The sequence below is a fragment of the Neodiprion fabricii genome, chromosome 6 (assembly GCF_021155785.1).
Source record: "Neodiprion fabricii isolate iyNeoFabr1 chromosome 6, iyNeoFabr1.1, whole genome shotgun sequence".
Classification (NCBI taxonomy): Eukaryota; Metazoa; Arthropoda; class Insecta; order Hymenoptera; family Diprionidae; genus Neodiprion; species Neodiprion fabricii.
Window position 1 is genome coordinate 26,978,208 of NC_060244.1, and position 26,209 is coordinate 27,004,416.

Genomic DNA, 26,209 nt, shown 5'->3' on the forward strand with positions numbered 1-26,209 from the left:
GAAATTTATTGACCGTAGGAAGATAGTTTTTCCACATTTTCTAGCACTCTCCGTTCAAATAACCATCATGGGTAGGTATATCTGTCCATATGACCCCTTTTCACGTGACCGACCCACGCAAGGATCGGTTGGCAAAAGTTTCGCAACTTTTTACTGGTACATAACAGCGACTATCTATTATTATAATTAGTCGGGATGGTAAGAAAGGCCAAGCCTCCTCAATAAGGCTTCTTCGTAATTTATCGCTGACTCCTTCTCAGCAGGAAGTGAAGCCGTCGGGCTCATTCGGAGCAAATGATTAATCAATTTAGTTTTCAATACTAATTCCTTGACGTACATATTCTATTTCACTCGTTCGAGTTTGGTCAAATGGCGTCAAACTCCTCCGCCATTACCACATCGGGCACCAATTAGTATACCATGTCTGTATAAATATAAGCATTTCGATTTCATTTATTTTTTTATTATTACTTTAATATGTACACATACAATACACGATTGGGTGTATAAAGGTATAATAGTTTATATAAATTGGAAATTAGGAAGTAAAAAATTTTACACAAGTATACATTGTGGGATGAAATCGTGATTAAATCGGACCTGCGTCGTCGATTAAGATTAACGGTCATCTCTAAGCTAGGGGTTGATCCAAATCCCACATGATTATTAATTGCTGCTATGAGGAGGGTGATGAAAAACGACTGTGTACTGCAAAGATGCGGAAAATCGCAGTTATGTATGTATGTACATACAACATAATGTACGTTGAGTGAAAATAGTGAATTTGTTCGTTGATAATCAAAAAACGAATATATATATATATATATATGTATATAACTCTTCTTATCCATTAAAGAAATTAAAACGTTGTGGTTCATATTATCGTACCAATATTTTTTTATTTTATTTCTTTATAGGCAGTTTTATTTCGCGTTTTCTTACATATACCCTATTTTTATATGTGTATATCGTTCACTCTTAATTACTACGCAATTTGCGCGTCAATAACAGATAATTTAGCATACAATAGATGAATTGATGTGTATTATCAGTCGAATAGATTCTGTAATGATTACGCTCGCGTTCCAAATATAGATGAATGCTTCAGAAATTCTGTAAACTAGAAGGCAGCTCTTTACACAACAGCTTTCAACAACATTCAACGATTTGCCAACACATTCATTGTTAGTCAAATTCAGTAATACACGGTTTTCTCGATTAATTAGAGACTGCAGTACATTGATGTCAATTCTTTTAGTTATTACCTTTTTCAATCTGAAACGTTTTGTTCGGACCGTCAGCGCATCTTTGAATCTACCAACTTGATTCGGAAGTTAAAAAAAAAGAAGTTAATTGTAGACAAACTTTGTGTCTCGCTTCTTTGCAACTCTCATCAGTTGAGTTTTTTCTTGTTCGTTACTTTCGACCCTTACCATTACGTACAAACACTAGTATAACAATTTCGCAATTATACTATAGCGCTTCGTAAAGCCACTGCAATGATTAATAGTTTCATCGTGTATGGCAAGCGACATCCGTTCTTCAATTTTGAGATCATGTGCTTTTACCTATACTGCGACACTTACAACTAAACTGTTCATAATTTAAATTTTGTAAAAAGGTGCTTCTAATCGGAATACTTGAAACCATTTATCTCCTGTATATAACAACGGTTAATATACAGTCTTCACGATCTTGTAGGTAAATTACTTTGTATACGTCCCGGATTTGCGAGAATTATCTGAAGACATTTTTGCGTTATCATTTGTTGAATCATTATTACAGACAGGGTGGGTATTTCCAAACTTACGAAGTAGAACTGATCCGGTTACTCTAAAATTCTGCCCCTTCAATCAATCAATCAAATGCTGAAAATAAAGCGTGTATGTTGGGCGTTCCCTTACACCCTTCAGTATAAGATATGTCAGATGTACACTTCGGCATAGTTCACCTAAATCCTGTCTCAATTGGGTAAACAGTGATTCAACTTGGAAGTCAAACCAGATTTCTAGATATGGCAATATTCACCCGATATTCAAAAAAACAAGTTTTGCACAATTTTTCTGTGAAACTTTCTGTATATTTATTTGTTTATTGATTTTTTTTTGATCTTTTTCAACCTATACCGTGATCTTGTCTATTGTTCTTCTCGTTAGGAGCACCTTTTTTTATTAGTGCACGAACAGTATTTATTATGTCACAGCTGTTCAATCGTAAAAAGCTTACAAATAATTAATATATTTATACTAATGATCGAATTTTACAAGTTAGTTTTTTTGTTTTTTTAATACGCAATTTTCAGTCGCTGACATTTTTTTGAATATTTTTCACTTTTAATATAAAATACGTGCTATGATTAACTAATGGTCGATGAATGGTGGGAATTGATTTTGAAATGCGATTTACTAATACTAATAAATCATCATGGTAGTCATGAATGATAAAGGATGGTGCTATGGCATTTTACGGTCTTACTATAACTATGAGTTCAGCTTATCGATAGGCTGAAAAGCAGAACTATTTATTTGACGTTGACTGCCGTTAACTATAATTATATTGTACGAAATGCTTGGAGACGGATAGATCGATATTGTATATATATATATATGTGTGTGTGTGTGTGTGTGTATGTGTAAAAAAAAAAAATACATGTACTAAAAGAATTACATTCTACAATAATTGTTTATTTTGAGTTGCTTGACCTCGCGTGCGATTAAATGGTTATGATCAAAAGAATACATTTTACAATGTTATCTCACGCAATTCGCACTTCCTCGCCCTGTTTCTCTTATATTCTCACTTTTCTATCCGAATATTAAAATATATAAATTAAATATATGCATGTAATATGTAGTATGTAGTGTATCTCGTGTATGCCGATATACATATAATATAGTTTATTATATATGTAAAAAAAATTGGCTTGGAAAATTTTCAACTAAAACAATTATACAATAATTAGAACTTTATCATAACTGTGTATCGCCTACGGATCTAAAAGAATAATATTCAATTACTTTGTTTCAATCGTTTTTCCCGGTACTCAATGTTCATATAATTGATGCTGTGAGAATTTTTGATGGAAATATCAGGAAAATACGGTCGTTAATGTAGGTAATAAAACTTTATACCAATGTGTATATTGCTGGTGTGCCTATTAACCCAAAATGGGAACCATAATTAAAATAATAGTAAGCATTTTAAAATACGTCAACAAATCCGTTAAAAACTCGCGTCAAGAACGAATTTAACATTCTGGATTAATAGAAATGCTAGTTATACATATTGGCATCTATATTTTCCCAAAGTCAACGAGCTCTAAGTCAGTCTGATAGCTTTCTTAAAAAAAAAAATGTAAACAAAATAAGTAATACCTCTTTTCCTTCTGTACTTACTAATTACTAGTTAATAAACAAATAAAAAATATTTACTTTCAATAGCTATAATTTCTTTAAGCCCTTTCACATCGTATTTTATAGCTTCCACTCTCTTACCCTCTGCATTTTTATATCATAGTATTATAATATATTACATGACACCGTTTATTAATGAATAACGAGGGCCTGCACTGGTACAGTTGTATTTGTAATAATTCGATAATCAGTTATATGAATTTTAAATAATTTTGTTCACTTAAAACATTAGGCTCTTTAGGCATCAATATTTCGCGTATGTCTAAATAATTGAGCGTGTTACAAAAGTTACGTTTGATCTTGAGAAAGTCCAACCTACTTCGGAGTTTATCAAGATAATCATCAACAGACTGATTTCAAATAAATACTAAATGATTCCAGTTCACAAAAGTCCAGGCCTGGCGCATTACATGAAATAACGCATTCACTTCAACACTGCGCGGAATGATAGTCTCTTCATTCAAGTCTTTTTCACGTATTGTATATCTTGTTAGTTATAATGTAGTTCTACTTCTTTGGTGTTGCATAAAGTTCTGAAACTGAATACAAACCGAAATCGTCGCTTCACCAAGCCACAAGTCCTTCACCTATGCTTTTAAGTACAGTAGTGTTGTAACGTGGCGTTTCCTCCTCCTCAACTTTGTAAATATTTCGGGAAATGTCTATATCAGGAATATCTCTAAACTATTTATAGTTAAAGAAGTCTTTTTAATTAACACCAGCTTTCGCTCTCCCGTTCCCCAACGCCGTCACTGTCTTCGTCGCTTGGCTCCTCCCCATACATGTCAGCCAATTTCCAAAACTTTTGACCAAAGTTCGACAAATGATTAAACTTCAAGTCACCGTCGTCAGTACCTGAGAAAAAAGTTTCAGAATGATCAGCTTGGAAGTTAACAAGATGCATATCAAAATTTACTATACTGAGGACACTGTGAGAGTAAAAATTTATCGAGAAACACTCACAGGAAGCAAGAGACGACAGAGATCCTTCGGAATTACCCTTGCCTTCGTACGCATAATGCCTGACATCATCAAATGCGTTCGTTTCAGGATCTTTGTCACAGCTCTCTTTTTTGCCATCTAAGAACCCACAAATATCGGGTACTTCATCACCAGTATCTGGGGCTAAAAGAATATAAAGAGTAAGTCTGATTCAAATACTCGAGAGTTATTACTCGTATTTTAACTTGTATAGTTGAAGATATTTACCTCTTCCTTCGAGTCCGACAGGTGCCATTTTTGAATCTATGGGTGGAGCATCGTACATGGCGCGGAGAACGTTCAAGTCGTATCCCGTATCGACTTCACCGCCTCCTTCGTCTTCGTAATTAATGATATTCTCTCTAATATCGTCCATGTCTTTGTACAAGTCGTCCGTCTTTCTTCTGTGCACCACTACAGCTAACAATAAGATCAGTAGGATTGCCACACAGACTAGAATGGCGACTAAAAAGTTAGTGTCAATTCCAAATGTGACAGCTTTTGCCATTCCATGATTGCAACCAGAGTCTGTGTTCTTGAAATATTCTGGCATTCCTAAATTGTATGTCTGAAATGACGAATATGAGCATTAAAATCATGGTTACTGGGAAATTTTACCAATTAGGAATCATACACTGGTAATATCGCGACATTCTTCAATCATCAAGACTAAAACTTACATTTCCATTTATAGTCATATTGCGTATGCATCCAGTAAATCCTTTATTTGTCGGCTTGTGATCCCAATTAAACTGACTTGCAAGATGAACAAGGTTCGTTGGAGAACCCCCAATTTGTAGGGGACTGTTGACATTGAGAAATTCATTCGGTCCCTGTGGTACTGTCAATTTCATGCAGGAAGACATTTGGCAGTTGTCAACTTTCATTTCTATCGTCTGTATGCACATGAATGAATATCATATTAAGCACCAATCTTATTAATAATTACAATGTTTCATGATTTTCAAACTTATCACAAATTTGCTCACAGTCTTAGTCCAATAAACGTCGATTCTATGACTCTTCCCGTCCATCAATTCAATCTTGTTTTGTTCCAACCTTATCGTCCCAGAACCATAGTCAACGAGCAGAACAGCATGACCTTCCTGTATCTCTAAAGACATGAAATCTTGGATATCCAAAATAGGGATGTAGCTCATCGGACCAAAGTAAAACACGAGCCCATTCTCAACTTGAGGTGCAATTTCCAGTCCTGGAAAAAAGAGTGAAATAAAACTTTTAGCAAGTTTGAAGACTGCTTAAAAATTCACAGCAACGGAAAATTTAATGATCAGTTTAAAATAATGAAAAACGGTTCTTAACGCTTACCTAGATGTGAATCGTCACAGGCTTGGCCAGGAGGGGGCATAATAGCCCATCCGTCACCGTTAAAACCGATTGCTAATAGCTCGCATCTTGGGCCTTCAAAACCTGGAGGACATTCGCACTTCGTAACCAAAGATGACACCAAAGGAGTCCCACCATTCAAACAATTGATATTTGGCTCAGCAACGTGGCAAATACATTGAGCGTCAACCACTGCTCTAACGCCAACAAACGATGTTGTATTTGTGTAAACTGCATACGGATTGGAACTGATGTTCAATATACTACGGCAAGAGTTGTTGCAGTGGAGTTTTTCAAACAAACATTCGTCAATGTTTATAAGCAATATACTGGTATTCAATTCACTTTCTATCTTCGAAATATGGAGAGTAGCAATTGTGTTCAATTTTTCAGGTGCATAGTAGGGACTTCCGTGAGCTGAGAATCTAACATCTAAGAGACTTTTATTGTTATTATGTGGCGAATGTAACACTGTAAATACGTCCACGTTTTCAACCTCAGTTTCTAGCATAGCTGCAACCTGTACTTGGAAAATTTCTTTCTTGCTTACACCTGATGCTCCCGGTGCGACAAATTCTTCCGCAGTGATACCTGAGAACCGTATCGATCCTGACTTAATCACAGCTTCTTCTGGTATTTCTTTAATCGTTACATTCACGTAGGCATTGACCTTGTGATGTTCTACCAGTTTACTTTCTTCAGTGACGATAAACTTCAGGACATACGTGTCATTTCGTGTTCCATGCAGCATTGTTATCATACCAGTGTGAGGATCGAGTAAAAAATTTTCGTGGCTAGAATCCCACGTGAAATACTTGTCAGGCAAATCCCAGTCGTCCGGATCGTCGACGTATACTCTCCCAATCTCTGTATCTGGTGCTTCCCCCTTATAATTGTACACAAAAATGCTACTAGAACCTTCTTTCATCGCATTGTCATTGACATCTCCAATGATGACATTTAATATGGATGTATTAGTTTGCGGTGGTGAGCCACTGTCAGTGATAGCTATTGGAATATCATAGGTTTTACGTTCTTCCCTGTTAAATTCGACTTTGGCGTAAAGACTCGAGTCTTTTATCGAAAATTTTGATTTTATCTCATCGTCAGCAATCGCATCGATCTTGAATTTGAAAGGGGGGCCATTTTTATCCGAATCCCAGTCCTTTGCCTGCAGTTCAATTATTTTCCCGGGTTTCTCTCTTTCATACCATACCACTGGTTGAACCATATCCAAGAAAGGTGCATTGTCATTCACATCCTCCAATTTAATATTAATCGTCTCAGTGGCTCGCAAAGCAGTTGGCCCACCATCCTCATCCCGTGCCATGACCAGAACCTACCAAAAGATCGAAGAATGTGTTACAATAAGATAGATTTCTCAGCACTTTTGACCCCTCTTCTTCCTTCTCTATACATCCGTTATAGATACTGTGCTAACAATTTTGCTACTGACAATAGTCTGTAAGCTTGAAAAAGTAGATGGAATGACATTGAAGTAAATCCTAACAATAAACGGTGTTAAGTTGTATAAGACTTACCGCCCAAGTCTCATATCCATCCGGCGGGTCCCGGTCGAGTGTTCTTTTCAACTTCAGACATCCCGATTTGTCTATGGTTAGGAAAGGCTTATGCTGTTCATTGGCTATGAAATAAGCAATATGCTGGTCGGCAGTCCTATCTTTAATATCGGGATCGTAGGCTGACACAGTGGTTATGCACCCTAAAAACGAGAATTTCAGACGTCAAGATATGAAACCCAGCTAACATAGCAACAACCCTAGTGAAGAATCTTCTGTACAGTTCAATTGGTAGGAGACACACAGTTAACAATACTATAAAGGGTGCATTCCGAAATTAGCCGGCAGCGCTAAAAACTCCTGAAGACAGTGGCATAGGTACTCACGTACTCAGCAGCGCAGAAGATATAAGTGATTGTTGGCAGCACTGGGAGCTAATATCAGAATGCACCCCAAGTAGCTTGAGTTCAAAACGACATTTTCAGCCGAGAAAAAAAACTATTAACTTCTTGCTATAAATACCTTCGACTAAGCTTTCCTCCTGGATAGTAAGATTTTTCATGAAATCTTCGAAAACAGGTGGATTGTCGTTTACATTATCGATGAAAATCTTGACATAGGCAGTGTCGTTAAACAGGCCGTCAAAAGCTCGAATGGTTAAATTATATTCTGTAATAGTTTCGTAGTCGAGTTGATTCTTGACCCGAATCTTTCCTGTGTTAGGCTCAATGTCAAAACCGTTTCCAGTATTTCCTGATATAATACTGTACGTAACGAGACTAGCCGTATCTCGATCAATGGCTTTGACTTCGGTCACAAGTTGATTGATGTTTGCATTTTCCGGTATGGAATTAGCTGTGTACACTGGTTGAGTAAAGTGTGGCGGATTGTCATTTTTGTCAGCGATTGTGACAGTGAACACTTGTCGACCCTTGTTAGGTTCACCATTCTGGTAAAGGGCGCTAGGTGAGTTATCTACCGCAACTACCTTTACGGTATATGCCGCAGTTTTCTCTCTATCAAAAGTCATGAGCGTTGTCAGGTTACCGGTTCGTTTATCAATAGTAAAAAGATTCTTGTAGTTCTCCAATTCATAGGAGACCTGAAAAGACATATTTTCGATAAACTACAATGATTTGTACGTGAAAACTTATTCTAAATCTACACCTTGAGGAACATAAGCTTGACTCTGGTAAAACTAAGCTTGAATAAAGGAACAAAAAAATTGGGCAACTTAGAACCTTACCTGATTATTAGCGGAGGTGCCATCCGCGTCTATAGCTCGAATTTGCATCACTGGAGCTCCTGGTGGTTCATTTTCCAACACACTACCCTCTTTTATGTCACGAAATATCGGTATGTTGTCATTGACATCAAGAACTTCAATGTTAATAGAAGTCTCAGCAGCCAGTAATTCTTTGTTTGAGACACGAACTATCAGGGTATAATCTGTATTGCTTTCAAAGTCAAGATGCTTAGCCAGTTTTATATCAGCTACATCTTTACCAGATTGATCGAGTCTATGAAAATATAAACAACACATATAATCATGACTATTTGTTGTTACAAATACTCGGAAAAAAAACTTCACAGAAATTTATTTTAACATGCAATAATTTTGTAGGTATTTCTGGAAACTCGACAGCTGCGATCACTAGATCTGAGTATAAGTTGAAGCATTGTTCAATTTTCCATTGAGTTTTTTTTTTTTTTTTTGCATTACCTGAAAGTATTTTCCTTGTTAGTCTGCTCGGTTCGGCCATTAACTAGTCGAAAAACTACTTCGGAGTCTCCATCGATATTTGAAACTGCTTGTAGCCTAACAAGACTGAGACTAAAATCGTTGAGGCTTTCGTTCAGCTTCAAAGGTTCTGACGTTCTGTTTAGAAACGCAGGTGCTTTTTTATGAGATTCAACAACCCTTATTTCCAACTCTATGTAACTGGACTGCGGAATCTCTCCTTGATCTACGGCTTTAGCGATCAGGTTAAATCTGTAGTCAGGTTGTCTCTGCAATAATTAAAAAATGTGTCAAATTATTTGCAGCCGAAGTCTTTTGCTATCTCGAGTAAAAGTAGATCTACAAAAAAGCCGACTTGGCCTGGATATAAAATTCCATTTTACTTACGTCGATCGTTTTGTTGAGAAATATAATACCAGTGTTTCTATCGATTCGGAAATACATTTCATCCTCGGCTATCTTAGAGGTCAAACTGTAACGAACCACGGAATTGTTACCATCGTCGATATCAGTCGCCGAAACTCTCATGACTTCTCTTCCAAGGGGCAGATCTTGAGGTACCGACTCCGTGTACGCCTATGAACAAGACGAAGACAGTTATAAAACGTAACGAGAAGTCTGTGAGTGCAACGGCAAGCCTCCGTCATGCGGTTGAAAAATAATCAAAAAATACCCCTACACTTTGATATCTGAAAAATAATCACATGCATTGATCATTGGTCTTGATTTGAGTCTCTCCCCTTTCATTCTATTTCGTTCTATCCGACATTCCGACAAATCTAAGCTACATGTATACATCGTATTGCGCAGAAGTGTCCTAATTTTCGAAAAACGAAAGAACCATCGTCCCTGAATCCAACTTTTTTATACATGCCATTGTACACGAAGTAGAAATGAAAGTGGAATAAAAGTTGTGCCATTATAATTCGTGGGTGTCGACGATAACGCGCAAGCAAACATTTTTGTTTCGGTCACACGACCATTCCAAAAACGAACGCACGTAATGGTGAGACGTGCTTTTACGCCCCGTGTATAATTAATCACGAATATTATACCGACGGCGAGCAAACACTCTCCAGCCAAAGGGAAGAAAATTTATTTTCTGATTGCAGAGTTTATGGAAATAAACACGTTCAGGGGTGAGAAAATGATAGAGCTATGTATAATAATTAGGTATACGGAATGTATAATAAAAGAGCGATGCACATCCATCATTCCACATCAAGTAGGTAGCAATATAATCACATGACAATATCTCAACGAACCTTCCACATGTTTCCGCGAAAGACCTAGATTCAAAAAGAATTCAAGCGAAAGTTGTTAATTGCTTAAAATTAGCAAAATGCATACATTGAAAGAAGGATGTTAGTCGTCGAGGTGCAAGCCCGTCAATCTTTCATTTCCACCAATAAACGTCGTCCATACCCCGTGTATATATCAATGGATTGAATCGTTGTTGAAACATTCTTATAGAAAATAAACCGTAATATTCCTTGCTGAATTTCCGATCTATAAAGGCGTATATATATACTCACCACTTTGTCGAATACAGGCGAATTGTCGTTAACGTCCGATATGGTGACTTTGAACGTACAGACATCGTCGAGTTGCGGCCTACCATTATCCTTAGCCAAAATCGTAAGGTAAACTTCCTTTTCTCGAGCCGGCTCATCTCTGTCCAGTATTTGAGTAGTTTTTATCAACCCAGTCTCATTGTTGATTTGAAATTTCAACCTCTCGCCGGGTGCGAAAAGGAATGTATAGACGATTGTTCCTGCAAAAAGAAACCGGCGATGCGTTAACCAATTTCATTGGAATTTTTTCAAGAAGTATAATTGAAAAAAAAAAAATTCAAACGAAAAACACGCGTACCTCCAGAATCAAGGGGGTCCCTGTCCTCGGCGTGAACTCTGATGACCTCCGTACCGGCTGGTTCCTCCTCCTTGATAACAGGCGCGTAGGTTGCACATTTTGAAAATACTGGTTTGTGATTATGATTGTCTGAGGACTGTGCCTGGAACAAAAAGCATGGCTACGCTAAAATTGCTGGTTTGAAACACCGTGAGTAAAAAGGGATGACGGTAAATGACGCGTGTGATCCACATACCTATACGAATGCGATTATAAATTCAATACGCGACAATTGAAAGAGAAGCACAATGAAAATGGTGTACATAAAAGCGTACGTTCAAAAGTAGAATAGATACGTCTATAGCTGCAGGTGATTTCACGTAGCGGCGGCATTTGCTTGCGACGTCAAAATTGATTATTGAAAATATTTCCAAATTAAATTCTCACCGACATTTCCGTGCAATTACATGTCACGTGCGAATACCATGAAATGTGAAAACCGCGAACGGATTAGATGAAAATAATTGAAAATAAAAATCAAATACATTATTGTATAATAACGCGACGACGTGACGGGAAAGCGATTTATAAAGAAATTCTTCGCGACGCAGGTTGAATAATTCCCAAGACGCCTACGAAATGTCGCTGGAGATGAATCTCCTTTCTATACGTGACGACTTTCAAACAGAGTACAGCGATTTGTTTAATACATTATACTGTCGATGAATTTTTAATCATCATTCGCGCGGATTTGCTTTGAAAAGATTTACCATCGTCAAGAATGAAAGTGTCGCTGCATCGCGTACATTGCGTATAAGATCGCCACATGAACGTAGAAAATCATTGTATCGTACGTATAAAGGATAATCTATTTGTATCCTAATACAACTAGTCGCCGGAATCGGTAATCTACCAGCCCAAGTTGACTTTTGAATTATTAACACGAGCGTGACACGAGGATTACAGAGCTGTGCAGAACATAGAACAGACACGTCGCATATTTGGAATAGGAGTAGATGACAATTCGACGTTGGTGGAGTAGGTAAATATTTCACATCGAAGAGGACATGTACACCAGGGGACATGCACGTATATACGTGAGTATACCGCATACATCATCCAGGTAGATACGCATACGAACATTGCCCATTCGCGGATGTGAATAATTGATGTAAGCTTCGGTGTCCGGATATTCGCGTGAGCGAAAAAACGAATCAACTGATACATATTACAGCGGTGGGGAAAACACTTGGGCTAAATCTAAAACGATTTCCATGCTCAGGAGCGAATGTAAGGTGTGTGTGTAGCACTGCCGACTACGCAGGGTGTAATGCATAATGAAGGGCGACTTACCCTGACAATTTCATCCTCGTTATAGGGCAGCAGCTGATCCTGTGAGTCGAGGTGTCTCGAGTGTCTCAATTTCAAGGCTTCGCCTAAAGGAAACGGGCAAAAATTTCGAGTCATTAGTCAAGGGTCCGAACACGGGGCCTAAATAATTCGTCGCAACGGTTATACAGAGAGACAACGTAGGAGGAGGAGGGTCTCTCTGGTCCTACGATTCGGAGGTAGACGCGAAGCACTCAGCAGCGCCGAAACTAAGCCACAATCTAACAGGTCCGTTCGCCCAACCGACCATTCATCCATCCGTCTCGCTCGTCGCGTTTGCCTACATTAGGCAGAAATAGAAACGATCGTGACGAAGTAGCGTCGTCGATTCGCGCCCTCGACGAAAGAGCGAGAGACGAACGAGAGGAACAGCGGTGTAGGTAAATAGTGCGTTCCTCGTCCATCGCAAATCGTAATCGTCGTAATCGTCGTCTCGACGGAGAAACGTTGGGTATCGGTAATCGAAGAGAAACCGGGAGTCCCGTCCCCTCCTCCACCACCTTCCGCACCCTCGACAGTAACTCAATTAAGCCAACTTGGCTGTTCGCTAACCGTTGAATGACATTAATTCGCGATTTCCTCAGGCATTCCGCCTAGCTGCGCGCTTTCGGTAATTCAACATCACCGCCGCGAAGGTACTTGTCGTATTTATGACGAAGACGTAGGTTCCCTTGTTCGTTGGTGCACACACGTCTGTACTTATCGCAGACAATACTAAGGCTTCGGGTCATTCCCTGAAAAGGGTCAATTCCGTCTATGTAACAGCCCCAATGGTATATGACCGCATTGTGTCCTCGTTTCGATGTAAATCATGAACGCCACCGCCGCCTGCCGTTCGCCGATCATTTCGCACAGCGGTGAGTACGTGAGTACCTATTATTAGGACGTGTGTTTTCCAACTTGGTATTATAATATCAACAAAGAAGGGAAACCTTACGCGAAGTTATGCCTTCGACGTACGTACGTATAAGCTCGAGCGTAACGTCTACTTATCTCGTGTAATAATGTAATAAGTATTCACCACCCGACGAACCAACGAACGAACGAACGACACCCCAAAAATCGGTACAATTGAATAATAATTAATTTTAAAATGTCATTACACCGGCATTATTATCATTAACCGAAAGACCAGCGGTCAGACCCCCGCTACAAGTATGTACCATGCAAAGTCCGAGAGACAAAGAGACGCAATAACGATTCTGCGAAGCGGAAGAGTTTCCGCATTTTTTCTTCTCTCTGTTTTAACTGTCAAAATAATTTTTATACAACCACAAAACACGAACCCAACGATTTTCCGCTCATTTCTTAACCTCGCCTCAACGTTGATCGTGCCAATTTTTGAGAAAAGTACCTCCGTGTATTATAATTGCATCGGTTCGTTGTACTTTGTGCGAAATGGCGATGGGTGGTGATTACGTAGGTACGAGGGTGCATGTATTATAGTATCGGAAAGGCTATGTTGGTCGGTATAACGGGTGAACGTATCAGTCTGTATACGTATACGTTATACGTTATACGTAGATACGCTGGCTTCGTTACCCGCCCTCATTACGACGTTACACTCGGTGCGAAATTATCGCCATCTCGTAGGTAATAGCATTCGTTCAATTATTGTTAACGGTTTATTAGACACGGTCGCTGGAAAATCGAGTCAAATCGAACTGCTCTATATATATGTACATATATATATATATATATATATATATATATATATGTATACGTATATGCAAAAGCAAAGACAGTAGAAGACAAGAAGTGGAGAAGGGAGTAAATATATAATCTCTTCTCCGGAGAATTGTTTCTTCGCGCGTTTATCGCGACGAATGAATAATTTGCAAGCACCGTTTATCCAGGAAGCTCCCTGCCCTTCTACTCCGTCTTTATTGCACCTTTGTAACTGCAATATATAATAAACGATACAATACCCTCTCAGGATTTCAAAGAAGCTGGAAAATGTCTTCCGCCGCGGTATCTGCAGTGTGTGTATAACGCAATCTGACTGTATTGACATTTATCCGACACCGAGCTCAAGAATCACTTCACAAATGCAATGTCACTCCGCTGGTGTTGCTGCTGCACGGCGGTAAAGGCGATTCCCGTGCGCATATGCGAGAAGGGTATGTGAGAAAATAATAGATAACGTCAGGCGGAGTGCACATCGTGCGTCATGCGTATAATATTACACCTTGTAATATATATATATGTTTGTATAATCTTGCGAACCCACATCAGCTGGTGGTCGGTAATTTTATCCGATCTGACGTGAAAATAAAATTTCGAGAAAATTCCTAATTTTCGTTTTCGTTTCTTTGTCGCTCGCCCCTGCTTTCCCGTTTATAATATATTATATGCGTAGGCAATTTAGACTTTAGGGTGTAAAGTTTCTCGGATCCTGTATAATACTACGTAACCATATACCCAGCCGTATATGAGGATATAAGCATCGCGTAACGTGCGTACATTGTACATAACTCACAGGTATACGATATTTCGGTACAACGTATGTAATACATACGTATGTACGTTGTTGCTGTATATACGTTAACGGGAACGAAAAAAGTAACAAGAGTATCGACGACGAAGGGAAAATTTTTATTATTCTTTGAGACAACTTGACAACTGAGTGGAGATTTTTGTCCCTGCAGGATATAATAACAGTGCTACACAGGCACAGAAACGGACACGTAACTGTATTATATAATATATATTTTTGTAAACAATATGTAGAATACATATACAGTATATATATATATATATATACTGTATATGTATTCTACATATTGTTTATATATATATATATATATATATATATATAAATATATGTATAATAATACACGCGGCGGTTGCGCCAGAATATAAATTATACATAGAGTAGCCGTGTATTTTATTTCATTTACTTTTATTATACGTTTTTTTTTTTTTTTTCATTTACTTTCTATCCAGAACCCCCGAAAGGGCGGTATTTTTACGATGTTTCCTCGCGATAAATTTTTCATACACCGTGGAGGTAGGAAAAAAGAAATATGCTCGGTTCCGAATATATACCATGAAATAAGAACAAAAAAGTAAATGAAAAGAATAAGAGGACGAAGAATTTTTTTTTTTTTTACAGAAATTGAACGAAAATCAAACGATCCGTGTCTGCGCTGCGGTTGTAATCGCGTAAAAACAAGAAGAAAAATTTTCACGCTCTACCGCGTTAACGAAATCCTTAGAAATAAAATAATCATAAAAAAAAGAAAAGAAAAAAGACAGGAATAATTTCCCACATTATATTTCCGCGAGTTAATAAATTCGAACGTAACCAACGGACCCCTGGTTAATTCGGATAAAACGTTGATCGACCTTTGTCTTCGTCGTGATTCCGGACAATATCGATACGGCCCTGTTGAGTCTGGTCAAGCGCAGTGATCGCGATGCGCGTCGTCGTAGAAAAAAGGGTAGAAGGTATTAAAACTGGAATGAAAACCTCGGTAAGTGTGGAGTAGCAGCGTCAGCTGCAGCTGGATTTCGAAGCCGCGTACCGTCGACGACGGTTTTAAACCCGCTGCGATAACGACGATAAGACTCGGATCGTTGACAAACCGAACGCGATAACCGCTTTCGACGAATTTAATATCTGTTAATAAAACAACACGCCGCGTGCGAAAATCTATCCGCATCGCAAGTTTTACACATACACACGGATATACGTGAATTCTAAATCACTTGCGACGGCATAGGTGCAATTTTTATTTTTATTTTTTTTTTCATATTTTGTTCGAATCTTGTATTTTTCTATTTTTCTCTTCACATCTGCCAAACTCCAATATAACCCGCATTATACCGGTATACGGTTGAGAAAATCCATCGACGGTATTTCGTAAGACCGAATGCACGGAGAGGAAGAAATTTTTTTATTTTTTTATTTTTTCTCAATCTTCGACAAGAGTAAAGATAAATTTCTGTTATTGTAAAAAATATCTTGTCAATATAATCACAAAATTGAGGAAAAATTTATCCAATACAATTTATTTTTCATCAGCTGTCAGGATATACGTTACGTTTAGTTTTTTTTTTTTTTTTTAATTCTTTTCTTAATGCATTTGCAGGATAATAAAACATCGACAAAGCTTTCCTACGCGCGTGCGTACGTAAAGATCGTACTTGTGTATGTTAACCTACACTATACCCAGAGGGGTTGGTATATAGTTATGCACGGCACAAGAGATTCCTGGTCGGTTATTCGACGTCGACCAGACGCGGTACGTCATCGGCAAGGAATGCGCCGTCTAGCGTTAATGTATACCCGGTTCGTCGACGAGCCGAGCGAGTTTACGCCGTCTTCTGCTACGCTACCGCTAATTTTCTTCATCGCTGCTAAGAAGGCGAGTTGTACGTATGCGTGCATGCGTGTATTGCATACATTGCACACCGTGTTACAATACTCGTTAGCGCGAGGTACGAACCTAAAACAGTTACAATTACACGCTAGGTGAACAGTAATCGCTTGTTCAACGCTTTCCCCGTCTCCGGTTCTTTTCGTTTCTGATCTGCAGTTAACAGCGGATTCTTTTCGATGCACTTTCCATTGGAAATTTACTTACAGCGTTACGGGTTGCGTGAACATCGCTGTTGTTTGTATGAAACATATCGCAATTCGTACTCGTACATAAATGTTAACGTATAATTGCAGGAAACATGTGCGAATCCTTTGAATATAAATTCAACGAAACACTCCTCTACAGGTATGATGTGTACAACACGGGGTTGTAATCACCCCCGACTTTTAAAAAAATTTCATCTTGACGTAGAGGTAACGAAAATCGTCAAGTTACGAACACAGACACGGATGTATAACAGCGCAGCAGCAGCAGCAGCACTGAAAAGCTGAGCAGAAAAAGAATTTCTTTGGTAGAGTAAGAAAAACTCGTTTCACATTCATCGTCGTCCGCATATACGGAAAAACCGATGGAGTACACGATACGTTACCGAAGTACGTACCGAAGTAAAAGAGATTCTTCAAACTTGATATCTGGCTAATGTCTGCATGCGCAGTGGCGACGCTTGATCGTTGAAAGAGATAGCGTTTCAGGCCACCGAACGTACATACATTATCGCCACGTGTATACCTAATCAAGTTACACGGAGGGCTGATTGGAATTGATCGAATGTTGCGTTATTAGAAAATGCAAATGAAAATCAGCTCCGATGAAAGTAAAAAAAAAAAAAGGAGGCGTGACAAAAAGACAAGATGGAATGATTTTTTAACAATCTGGTAAAGTATAATTGAAGTTAGTAACGTTACCGTAACGATGCGTGTTCAGGAAAAATCTTTACTACTTTACGCGCCGTTGGAATTGTCCGAAGACTGGTAAACCGTACCGATCGTGAACCAAACGTCACCATATTCTTCAAAATTCAAATCCTTGAAAGTCATTTTAATATTGCAAAATAAAAAAACAAAAAAAAAAATGAAACTTCTCCCTGCTACTTCGCGACGTTAATTCTCTTCCCGTATTGTCGAATCATCCGCGGTTAAAGTTCTCTGCAACAGCATCGTGTACGTGTATACGTATAAAACGATATGACAGATCTCCCATGGTCAGAAATAGAGAGCACCTGGAGATACGAGAACGTTTACACAGAGGAGAACCGTTTTTTATTTTTTTTTAATTTTTTTTCTATTTCTCTTCTCCTCACTTCCACGTGTATACGGAAAAGTGGCAGGCTGAAAGTAATGCGGAGAGTAGATACTGTGCACAAGGCGCGTACGCCGAGACGAGTCTCGATTTAGCTTACAGCTGATCGTCGAACGAACGGAACAGACGCGGTTAACGCTTACATTATACATACGTCCATACGTACAAACACGGGGGCATAAACGTTGCCCATGTATAATACATAAAAGCTCCCCCAGATCTACAAAATCTGCGGTGTATTGTACAGACCGGGATTATAATCCGAGGGAGTCCCAAAACCTAGGGGCGTAAAGAATGAATGAATGAGTGTTGAATGAATGAAAATTAGGTTTACTCCGCATAATGGAATATCTACAACGCGTATACGATTCGTATCGTAGAAATTTGTGTATATTGTGTATAATTATAATAATTCCCGCTAGTATTAAGAAATGAAATGTAAAAAAAAAAATAAAAAATTGAGCGAGGAATATAAATAAAAGAAATTAAGAAAAAAAGATTCAGAGGTGGTGAAACGCGAACAAAGTTTAAATGGGTTTCCACGAGTTTTGAACGTGAGATTTGATTAATTACCTGCGCACACGCACGCACTGTGAAAATACAGACAAAAAAAAAAAGAAACGAAACACATTTCGTCGAGTTAACCAAATACGGAGAAAGAAATGATTCGCTGATAAAAATAAAAATATAAATGTAATTTAATTAATCTCGATAACCCGAATAATTATTGTTCGAATCGCATACTTTTTTTTTCTTTCTATTATACAAGAAAAACCATTCCTTTCACCATACTTGTTAAATTCGAGAAATTCTTTCTTCGTTGTGCGACGAGCAAAGGCGAAAAAAAAGAAAAATAATTAATGCCTACAGGCAGAAGAATCCTCGCGTAAGTGAAAAAAGTTTCACCTGCAGAAAGGAGATTTTCGGTGATTTAACAGCCCGCAATTCGGATGTGATTCCTCCTCCTCTATCCCACCTATGTATTCATCCATGTATCCGTCTATCTATCCACCTATCATCTATCCATCTATCTATCTATCTATCTATCCACTGGTCTATTTTTACCCTGCAGGGCAGACGCAGGCTTAAATTCTATTTGCGGCACCACGCGGTGCACATACGCCTCTCTCTCTCTCTCTCTCTCTCATACGTCGAGGCTGAAAGCTCTGCAAGCAGACAGCAAGGGCGCCTGCTCGTCGTTGATAAGGCACGAACGAAGGGCAGAGGGCGCAACGCCGAGAGATGAGGAAATCTGAAAATGAGAAAAAAGGAAGCGAGGACAAGCGTTCGTTACTTACCAACACAACGGAGGAGAAGAGATGAAATTTACGGAAATACCTACGCGCGAGGACCGCGAACGTCGCGGACAATGCCGTGCAGGGCTGCCTGCTCAAGGGGAAGAGGATGACGTGACGATGATGACGACGAGGAGGAGGAAAAGAGTTAAGAGCTCGACGGAGAAGAAAGAATACGTGTAATACGTACGTGCGCAAGGTATACAAGAGCCGACGGGCTAATTCGTCGGATATTCAAAAGCGCGGTCGTCGTGTGTAATCAAATCCACCGGCCTTCTTCTCGTCGTCTCAACAATTACTGCCCCTCGGCACTTGGACTAATTTATTGATCGAGGGGTCCGACTATTCGCGGAGACGATCTTTGGTCGTCCAACGTTGTCTTGCCGTACCTACTATCCAAGTAGCTTGAGCAAATTATAAATAGTAATTTACACTGTTGTTATACCGATGCCGATAACTGATCGTTAATCGTTGTAAATAATTCATATTTTATTCAGAAACGTATACGTATGCGGACACGTTTCTGTTATACGTAAGGTGTAATCATCTCGTCAATCGGTCGTGGTACAAGAGAAGTATGTTTGTGTTAAAAAAAGACAAAAAGAAAAAAAAGTCACCAACAACGCAACAAGTCGAATTATAGAGGGTTATTATTTTTCGATCTCTTTGTTCTACGCGGAGTTAATTCGCTTTTTTTTCATTTTACCACACGTTTCAGCAACAGTTTTGTGCTTTTGCTCGTTATATTACAGAGACGTACGGTTATGCGGATCGTACGGTGTGCCGCGGGTATAACGTGTAACTTAATTGGCGTTAATCTCACTCCGGCACTGTCATTCTCGGTTGTTTGTGAACCAGGCGGCACCGAACACCGGTGCAAATTTGATGGTTTAAAATTTCCCTCTCTGCACGAGGGACAGGTACTCATCTTCAAATAAACAATACCATCAAAAAATGATAAAAAAAAAAAAAGAGAGAGAAGAAAAAACAACAACCGAGGCGAAATGGGACGCGAGTTGTTGTTTGCGTATTGTTTGGGTTATTCGATGCGATATATCGCACGATTACATATGTTGATGCAAAAGTATAAAAGCGAGTTGTTTTCGTTCCTGTTGAAAATTCGAAAGGAATCGTACAATGCGAATACTTCGGGAATAGTGATAACGCAAGTCGCAACGCCTCGGTATTTGTAAAACAACAAGAGAGTATCAAAAGTTTTCTTGTAAATCGATTCTACGTGTATATAATCAACCAGAGGCATATCAACAATAAACGCGTGTGTCGAAGAGAGAACGTATGAGATTCCGTTCGATACTCGTGTGATGAAAATTTGATATTTAACCTACGGAAAACCGACGCGATTGAATAATTAACGATCGATTAATTATTAGTATCGACGGGGTTGTCGGAAAGATTGAATTCGTACGGTTGGCACGATATCGGACATTTCATTTCACGTCAAGTAAATAAATTCCCGCATCAACGGAAAGTGAAGGATTACCGAAAGAAACTTAAAACTTGAAACGTGTATGTCAAGCTGAAAATGACGACAGAGACGTGTCGTTGGGTTATACATGCGTAATTTTTAATGCACGAGTAATGAAATAAGTAAGAAGAAACTTTTTCGTACTCTGCGTCATGTCCGTCGCGTGATATTATAATAAATAACAAGAGTCAAGAAACGGTTAAAAGTTGAAAATTTGTATCGCAAGCTTTGAGAATCGCTAGGCAAACGTGGGTGATTAGAATGTGTGCCTTTTTCTAATAACAGCCGGCAAAGCGACGTAGAGTCGCGAAAAGCGTTGCCGGCGTGTCGGTAAAAAGCCGGAAACGGAAAACAAGGGGCAAAAAGGAACAAAGAAAAGACCGGCCGAGAACGGAAAACAAAAATCTACACACTCGCTGTCCGTCAACTCGACTATCCGACTGACTGTCAGAGTCAGTAAACGACTTCGGTCGATACGATACAACAGCCGCGAGCGAGTTTCAGTCGATCGATTTTTGTGTTTGTAAACCTGACCTGACACAATCATCGGCGTACCTGACAATACGTTAGAATATCGCTCGGCGATCTCGACGGGCTACAAATTATTACACGTTTTCACGATTTTCACCGTTCATTCCACTCTGCGGGAAAATAAGAGCGAGTTTTAATTTTTATTTTTTTTTCTTGCTGCCCGAGTCAAAACACAGAGTGCAATTTTCACGGACTCAGCACTGCCTTGGTAATAATGATTTCTACGATTTTCTACGAATTTTTCGAAAAATTGGGAACATTGCGTATGAAATTATTTTCGTACAAAATTGTGAGTACGCGTAGTTTCTCGTAAAAAGTTTTCGATCGTCGTGAAAATTTAGATTTTCTCGATAAATAATCTACAAGATGCAACAATTTTCTACGAAATCTTGCAATTTCTGTGAAACTTCGTAGTAATGGTAGAAATTTTCACCACGGTGACCATGCACCGTTTCTTCGAATCGAAATGGCACCCGACGAAATCGTTTTAACCACTCGGCTGCGAACAATCCCTGAAATTCTGCTGTAAGCTGTAAGCAATCGAACTTGGATGCTCGAGGCACACGGTGTAGGGATATTATACAGGGCATGGAGAATGCCGTTACCGTTTATCGCATACTTGATACCAACAATCGCAATTGTCATAATCCAACGCCGTGCATCGAGTATCGTGTTCTTACGTAGAGGTATAACATGCTAAAGCGACGAACGGGTCAAAGGCTTCATGTAGTGTTCCAATGTGAAAATGAGAGAATATCAGAAATATACCGACGAAATCAAGTCGTTGTTGTACGAATTAATATCGATCGTAAGAACAAAAACAGATTGTACTCAAAATTTTGTTTCGTCGCGCCACTTTTTACATTCTACGTATATTGCTTAATACCAAACTTCCTTTCGTTTATCGTTAGTAAATTGATGGTCGGTCGGGCACTTAATTAGCAGGTATATATTACCGTGTAAAAAAAAAACCTTGTTATTATATTTTATGAAATATATGACAAGTTTTACACGCATATTCCTTATAAAAGGAATACCTGAAAAAGTCGGGTTATTTCAAATTTTAAAAAAGCTTTCAAACTCCGAGTGAAAAAATTAATCTCATGCAAATCACGCAACGACGAAATTGTATAATATTATTCCGGTAATTTCAATGAAATTATCATCACGTGCGATGCGAATACCGGTTCACACCAGGAACGTAATAAAAGGTGGTAACGCGGGGGTGGATCGAAGTGGACGCACTTACTGCACCCACAGTTATTTAACCCCCTCGTTTCACCCTTGCTCTAGGTGCGCGTATCGTAAAGCCATCGCGACACGGAACGAAACGGAACGAAACGGAACGAAATGAAACGGAACCGCGTCGCGTGCGAGCAGCGTGGGCGAAGGAATTCCTTTTTCCCGTGGGAGTTTTTCTCCCCGTTTCTGGGCCGTGTCGAGGGTGTCGAACGAAGCGAGGGGCCCGGAGCTAAATAAATGATCGGGAAAGCTATTTCGCTGTTTCTTGGGACGCCCCTCGACGCCCCCAGTTGTCACTGGAAAAGTAGTTAAGCCCTCCTCCCCTTCGACCCTGCGTGACAGCGTTTTCGGCCCCCGAGTCTAATTTCTAATCTCTTCCGGCGCTTGTAGAGAGCGGGAAAGAACGCGCGGCGCAACAGGAGCGCGAGATTTTCTATATATAAAGTTAGGAGAAAGGGGAAATGAATCTGAAGAAAATCCAAATAACGCAAGCCGAGGTACCGTGAATTTGAGAAAAACCGGTAGAATAATTAAACTCCGGGGTATCTTTATTTTTTATCCGATTCCTGCGAATTGTAATCGAATCAAAATCACCAGACTTCTGAACGTTGTGATTGCAACATCTTCGCTCAAACTCTCAATAATAATATCTTAGATCTCGTGTTGCTCGAATTTTTTCAGAATCATTTTTATCAAACGACTAGAAATAAAGAAGGCTCAAGTTCGTAGCATCAACGTAACACGCAACACGATGGAAAAAACAGTTACAGTACAATTTTAGAACGATTTTCATGGAGTCAAATTATCAAAATATGAACATATTTTCTTTGTTATAATTTACTGGCTAAATTATCTAAAATCCTCAGGGTCGAATTAAAGATTTTTTCCGGAACATGCATCGTTAATTAAAGTAACGTTACCAACTTCAACCTCGAAGAAACCTTTTCGTTCGGTTCGACTACAATTATTGTTAAAAATAACATTGCTCATTTTTCAAACGGTTTTTCCTTCATTCCCAACATTAACATCCGATCAAGACCTTGCGATCCTCGTTATTTATACTCATCCTTGCAGGGAATACGGATGCGGCAATGCGGTTCCACCTTCGAAACAACGGTACGACGGCACGATTCGACCCAACTTTTCACCCCCGTTAACTTTCAGTGCCCCCCCAGAGCGCATCGGCAACTCCGATGTACTCCGGCACTGCACGCATAGGTATTTAATTGAACGTTGAACTTGTCAGCCCCGGTTGTTTAGGGTACCTAACCTCTTGTACCTATATACGGTTCAAAATTGGTGCAAAAAAAAGGACATATAGATTATTTGTAAGCATGTTCCACTTCTCCTCATTCCTTCTTAATAACGCGAATCGTCCGTAACTATAAAAAAACTGCACGAAAACCGGCCCTTATTTAAAAAGAAATAAAAAAAAAAAAATGAAAAAAGAAAAGATACCGCACGTCTTATTCTCGATGAAAATTTTCCCCTCTAATAATTTACACACGCATGCGTGTTGCAGGTTCGTACCTTACGCCTAGGTCCTTAAATGATGTACGATACGAGACGATGCCAGAGGTCGGCATTGAAATATGATGCAAATTAATATACACACAGGTAATATACTCACACCACCAGCCAAAACTACGTGTGTGTGTGTATACATACGTATGTAGTACATAGATGTGTATGTACATTGTTATACACATGCGGCGTACGCAGAAAGAGAAAAACTTATTTGAAATAACAAATTTTCGTTCGAACCCTCTGCAATCCCCAACGTATTTCCCTCACGTTCATCGCGGGAAAATGAGATTTTTCATTTTGCCTCTTTGAGAGAGACATACGCAATTTTTTTTTTTTTTTTTTGCTGTTTTCCTGTTTTTTTTCCCCACTCTCTACAGCTCGCCGGTCAAAACCCTCCAGCGATTCGGCTCTACCTGATTACAAGGAAAGAGATAAAAAATAAGCTACATCCACGAGGAGAATCGAATCGATACGTAAAAATTTTCCACAAATTCTTCCACGCCTAAACAGTAAAACTCACGATTCTCAATCAAGGCTGTAGAAAATTACCGCTGAATATCGTTGTGCAACTATTAGACAAAAACGTTACCAGTCGTTTTAATAAACACATTCGTACGATGTAGAAAAAAAATGTAACGTGGAATTGGGTAGAATAATTGGAGATACAAAAATTCGAGATCAAGTAATATCTGTAACGGTTGTAACAACGGTTGCAGCGAGACGACGAGGCCCGTTCAACGCAACTGATTTTACTCAAAGATAATCGTTATCATCCCAAGAAACGACGACGCGCCCGCATACTTGTGTTATTATATAACACGCGGCGTGTATTATACATGTATGTGCTACTCGTACGATATAATACACGGTAATAAAGCGAGAGATGAAGATTGTCAACGTTTTCCGCACCCGCGGAGTCATGATCGCTGGTTCAAAGGTCACGGCACGGTACGCCGCCCAAGTACAATGACACTTGTTCTGCACCATCCTCGTGCTCGTTGAGGAGATTTTCCTCATCCCTCCTCCAACTCAGTCTCTGTCTCTTTTTTCTTCCGCTTCGCGATCTCCGTCGGTCCGTCGGTCCGTATGTAGGCCATCCGCTGACGGACCGCCGTTCAATGTGCGAAGGAGAATTTCATGCATGCGCGTGACGGAGTTGGTGAAACAGAAGCCGCGTTGCACCGTCGACAAAACGTGAATATTTCACGCCAATTCAACAAGTAGCGAATACTTTATCGTCAAGTATTTTCAAACTTTTGTCAAAATGCTGCTGTTTTACGAGGCCGAAGCTAACAGCGTTAACCGAACGAAATTCCACACGTTCAATTTTTTGCCAAATTTCAGACAATCCCTATAACCGTGCGAAATGTTGACGATTTTTTTTCTAAACATTCATCGTTACGGTGACGTTACTGGCTTCGATCTCCTTCTATTTTCATTTCATATTTACAAACGTAATACGTGATTTTTCAAGCGCTAACTCTACTCCACGCAACTCGTTGCAGTGGTGAAATATTGAAAAGTTAACGTCACATAAATGTCGGTGAAAGTGTTCCTCGGTTTCAGTGCAATTAAATTTTTCTGGTACTTTGTGTTGGACGTAATCAAAACGTTATTAAATTGAAGCACGTGCTACACAGTCTCCGCTATATGACTGAAGTACCTGTTTTACGAACAGCGTATTTGGCCCCAATTACCATTTCGTACCCCTGAAATAACAGTCCACGCGATTGTTGTACCGAAATAAAATTGTTTTACACATTTTCATTCCTCCTAAGCATCATCGCTCGATACAACGATTCAAATTAAAGTTGTTACATTTTCTGTCCGGTGCACCTACCTTAGTGCAATTCGCACCTATTATAATCCAAATTACAAAACCGAGTCGCATTTTGTTTAATATCGTACGTTAATCGTACAGGGAGGAACGATCGTAAGTAAGTATGGGGATAATAACGCGGCACTGACACGAATAAAATACAAGTGACGTGCCGCCAGGCAGTCACAATCAGCAACAACACCGTTATCACACCGCTATACGCTGCAACGAAAGCGAGTAAAGAAGAAAACTCGTTGGCAGTTTATGGGAACAATATCGAACGTGGTTATAACTTTGTTTCGTCAACCAAAGAGAGTTTGGTAGCGTGAAAAGCATCGCGTACAAAAACAAACACGCGTACACGGCCTGCAGCCATAATACAT

General features: G+C 39.3%; 1 protein-coding gene across 2 annotated transcripts in view; it reads right to left on the reverse strand.

The window, feature by feature from the left end:
* Positions 1–433: 433 nt before the first annotated feature.
* Positions 434–26,209, reverse strand: part of LOC124184558 (DE-cadherin) — a 50,311-nt gene continuing 24,535 nt past the window's right edge. The window contains exons 2-15 of one of the 2 annotated variants that reach the window (XM_046574388.1): positions 12,207–12,289; positions 10,875–11,016; positions 10,538–10,776; positions 9,390–9,578; positions 8,985–9,271; positions 8,508–8,781; positions 7,784–8,363; positions 7,283–7,464; positions 5,724–7,080; positions 5,384–5,607; positions 5,075–5,290; positions 4,623–4,962; positions 4,377–4,538; positions 434–4,268 (exon numbers count right to left, since the gene is read on the reverse strand). In XM_046574388.1, the coding sequence (XP_046430344.1) occupies positions 4,126–4,268; positions 4,377–4,538; positions 4,623–4,962; positions 5,075–5,290; positions 5,384–5,607; positions 5,724–7,080; positions 7,283–7,464; positions 7,784–8,363; positions 8,508–8,781; positions 8,985–9,271; positions 9,390–9,578; positions 10,538–10,776; positions 10,875–11,016; positions 12,207–12,289 (4,418 nt within the window). In that variant the 3' untranslated portion in view covers positions 434–4,125. Of the gene's footprint in view, positions 4,269–4,376; positions 4,539–4,622; positions 4,963–5,074; positions 5,291–5,383; positions 5,608–5,723; positions 7,081–7,282; positions 7,465–7,783; positions 8,364–8,507; positions 8,782–8,984; positions 9,272–9,389; positions 9,579–10,537; positions 10,777–10,874; positions 11,035–12,206; positions 12,290–26,209 lie in introns of both variants that reach the window. The other variant, XM_046574387.1, reaches the window with a different exon arrangement.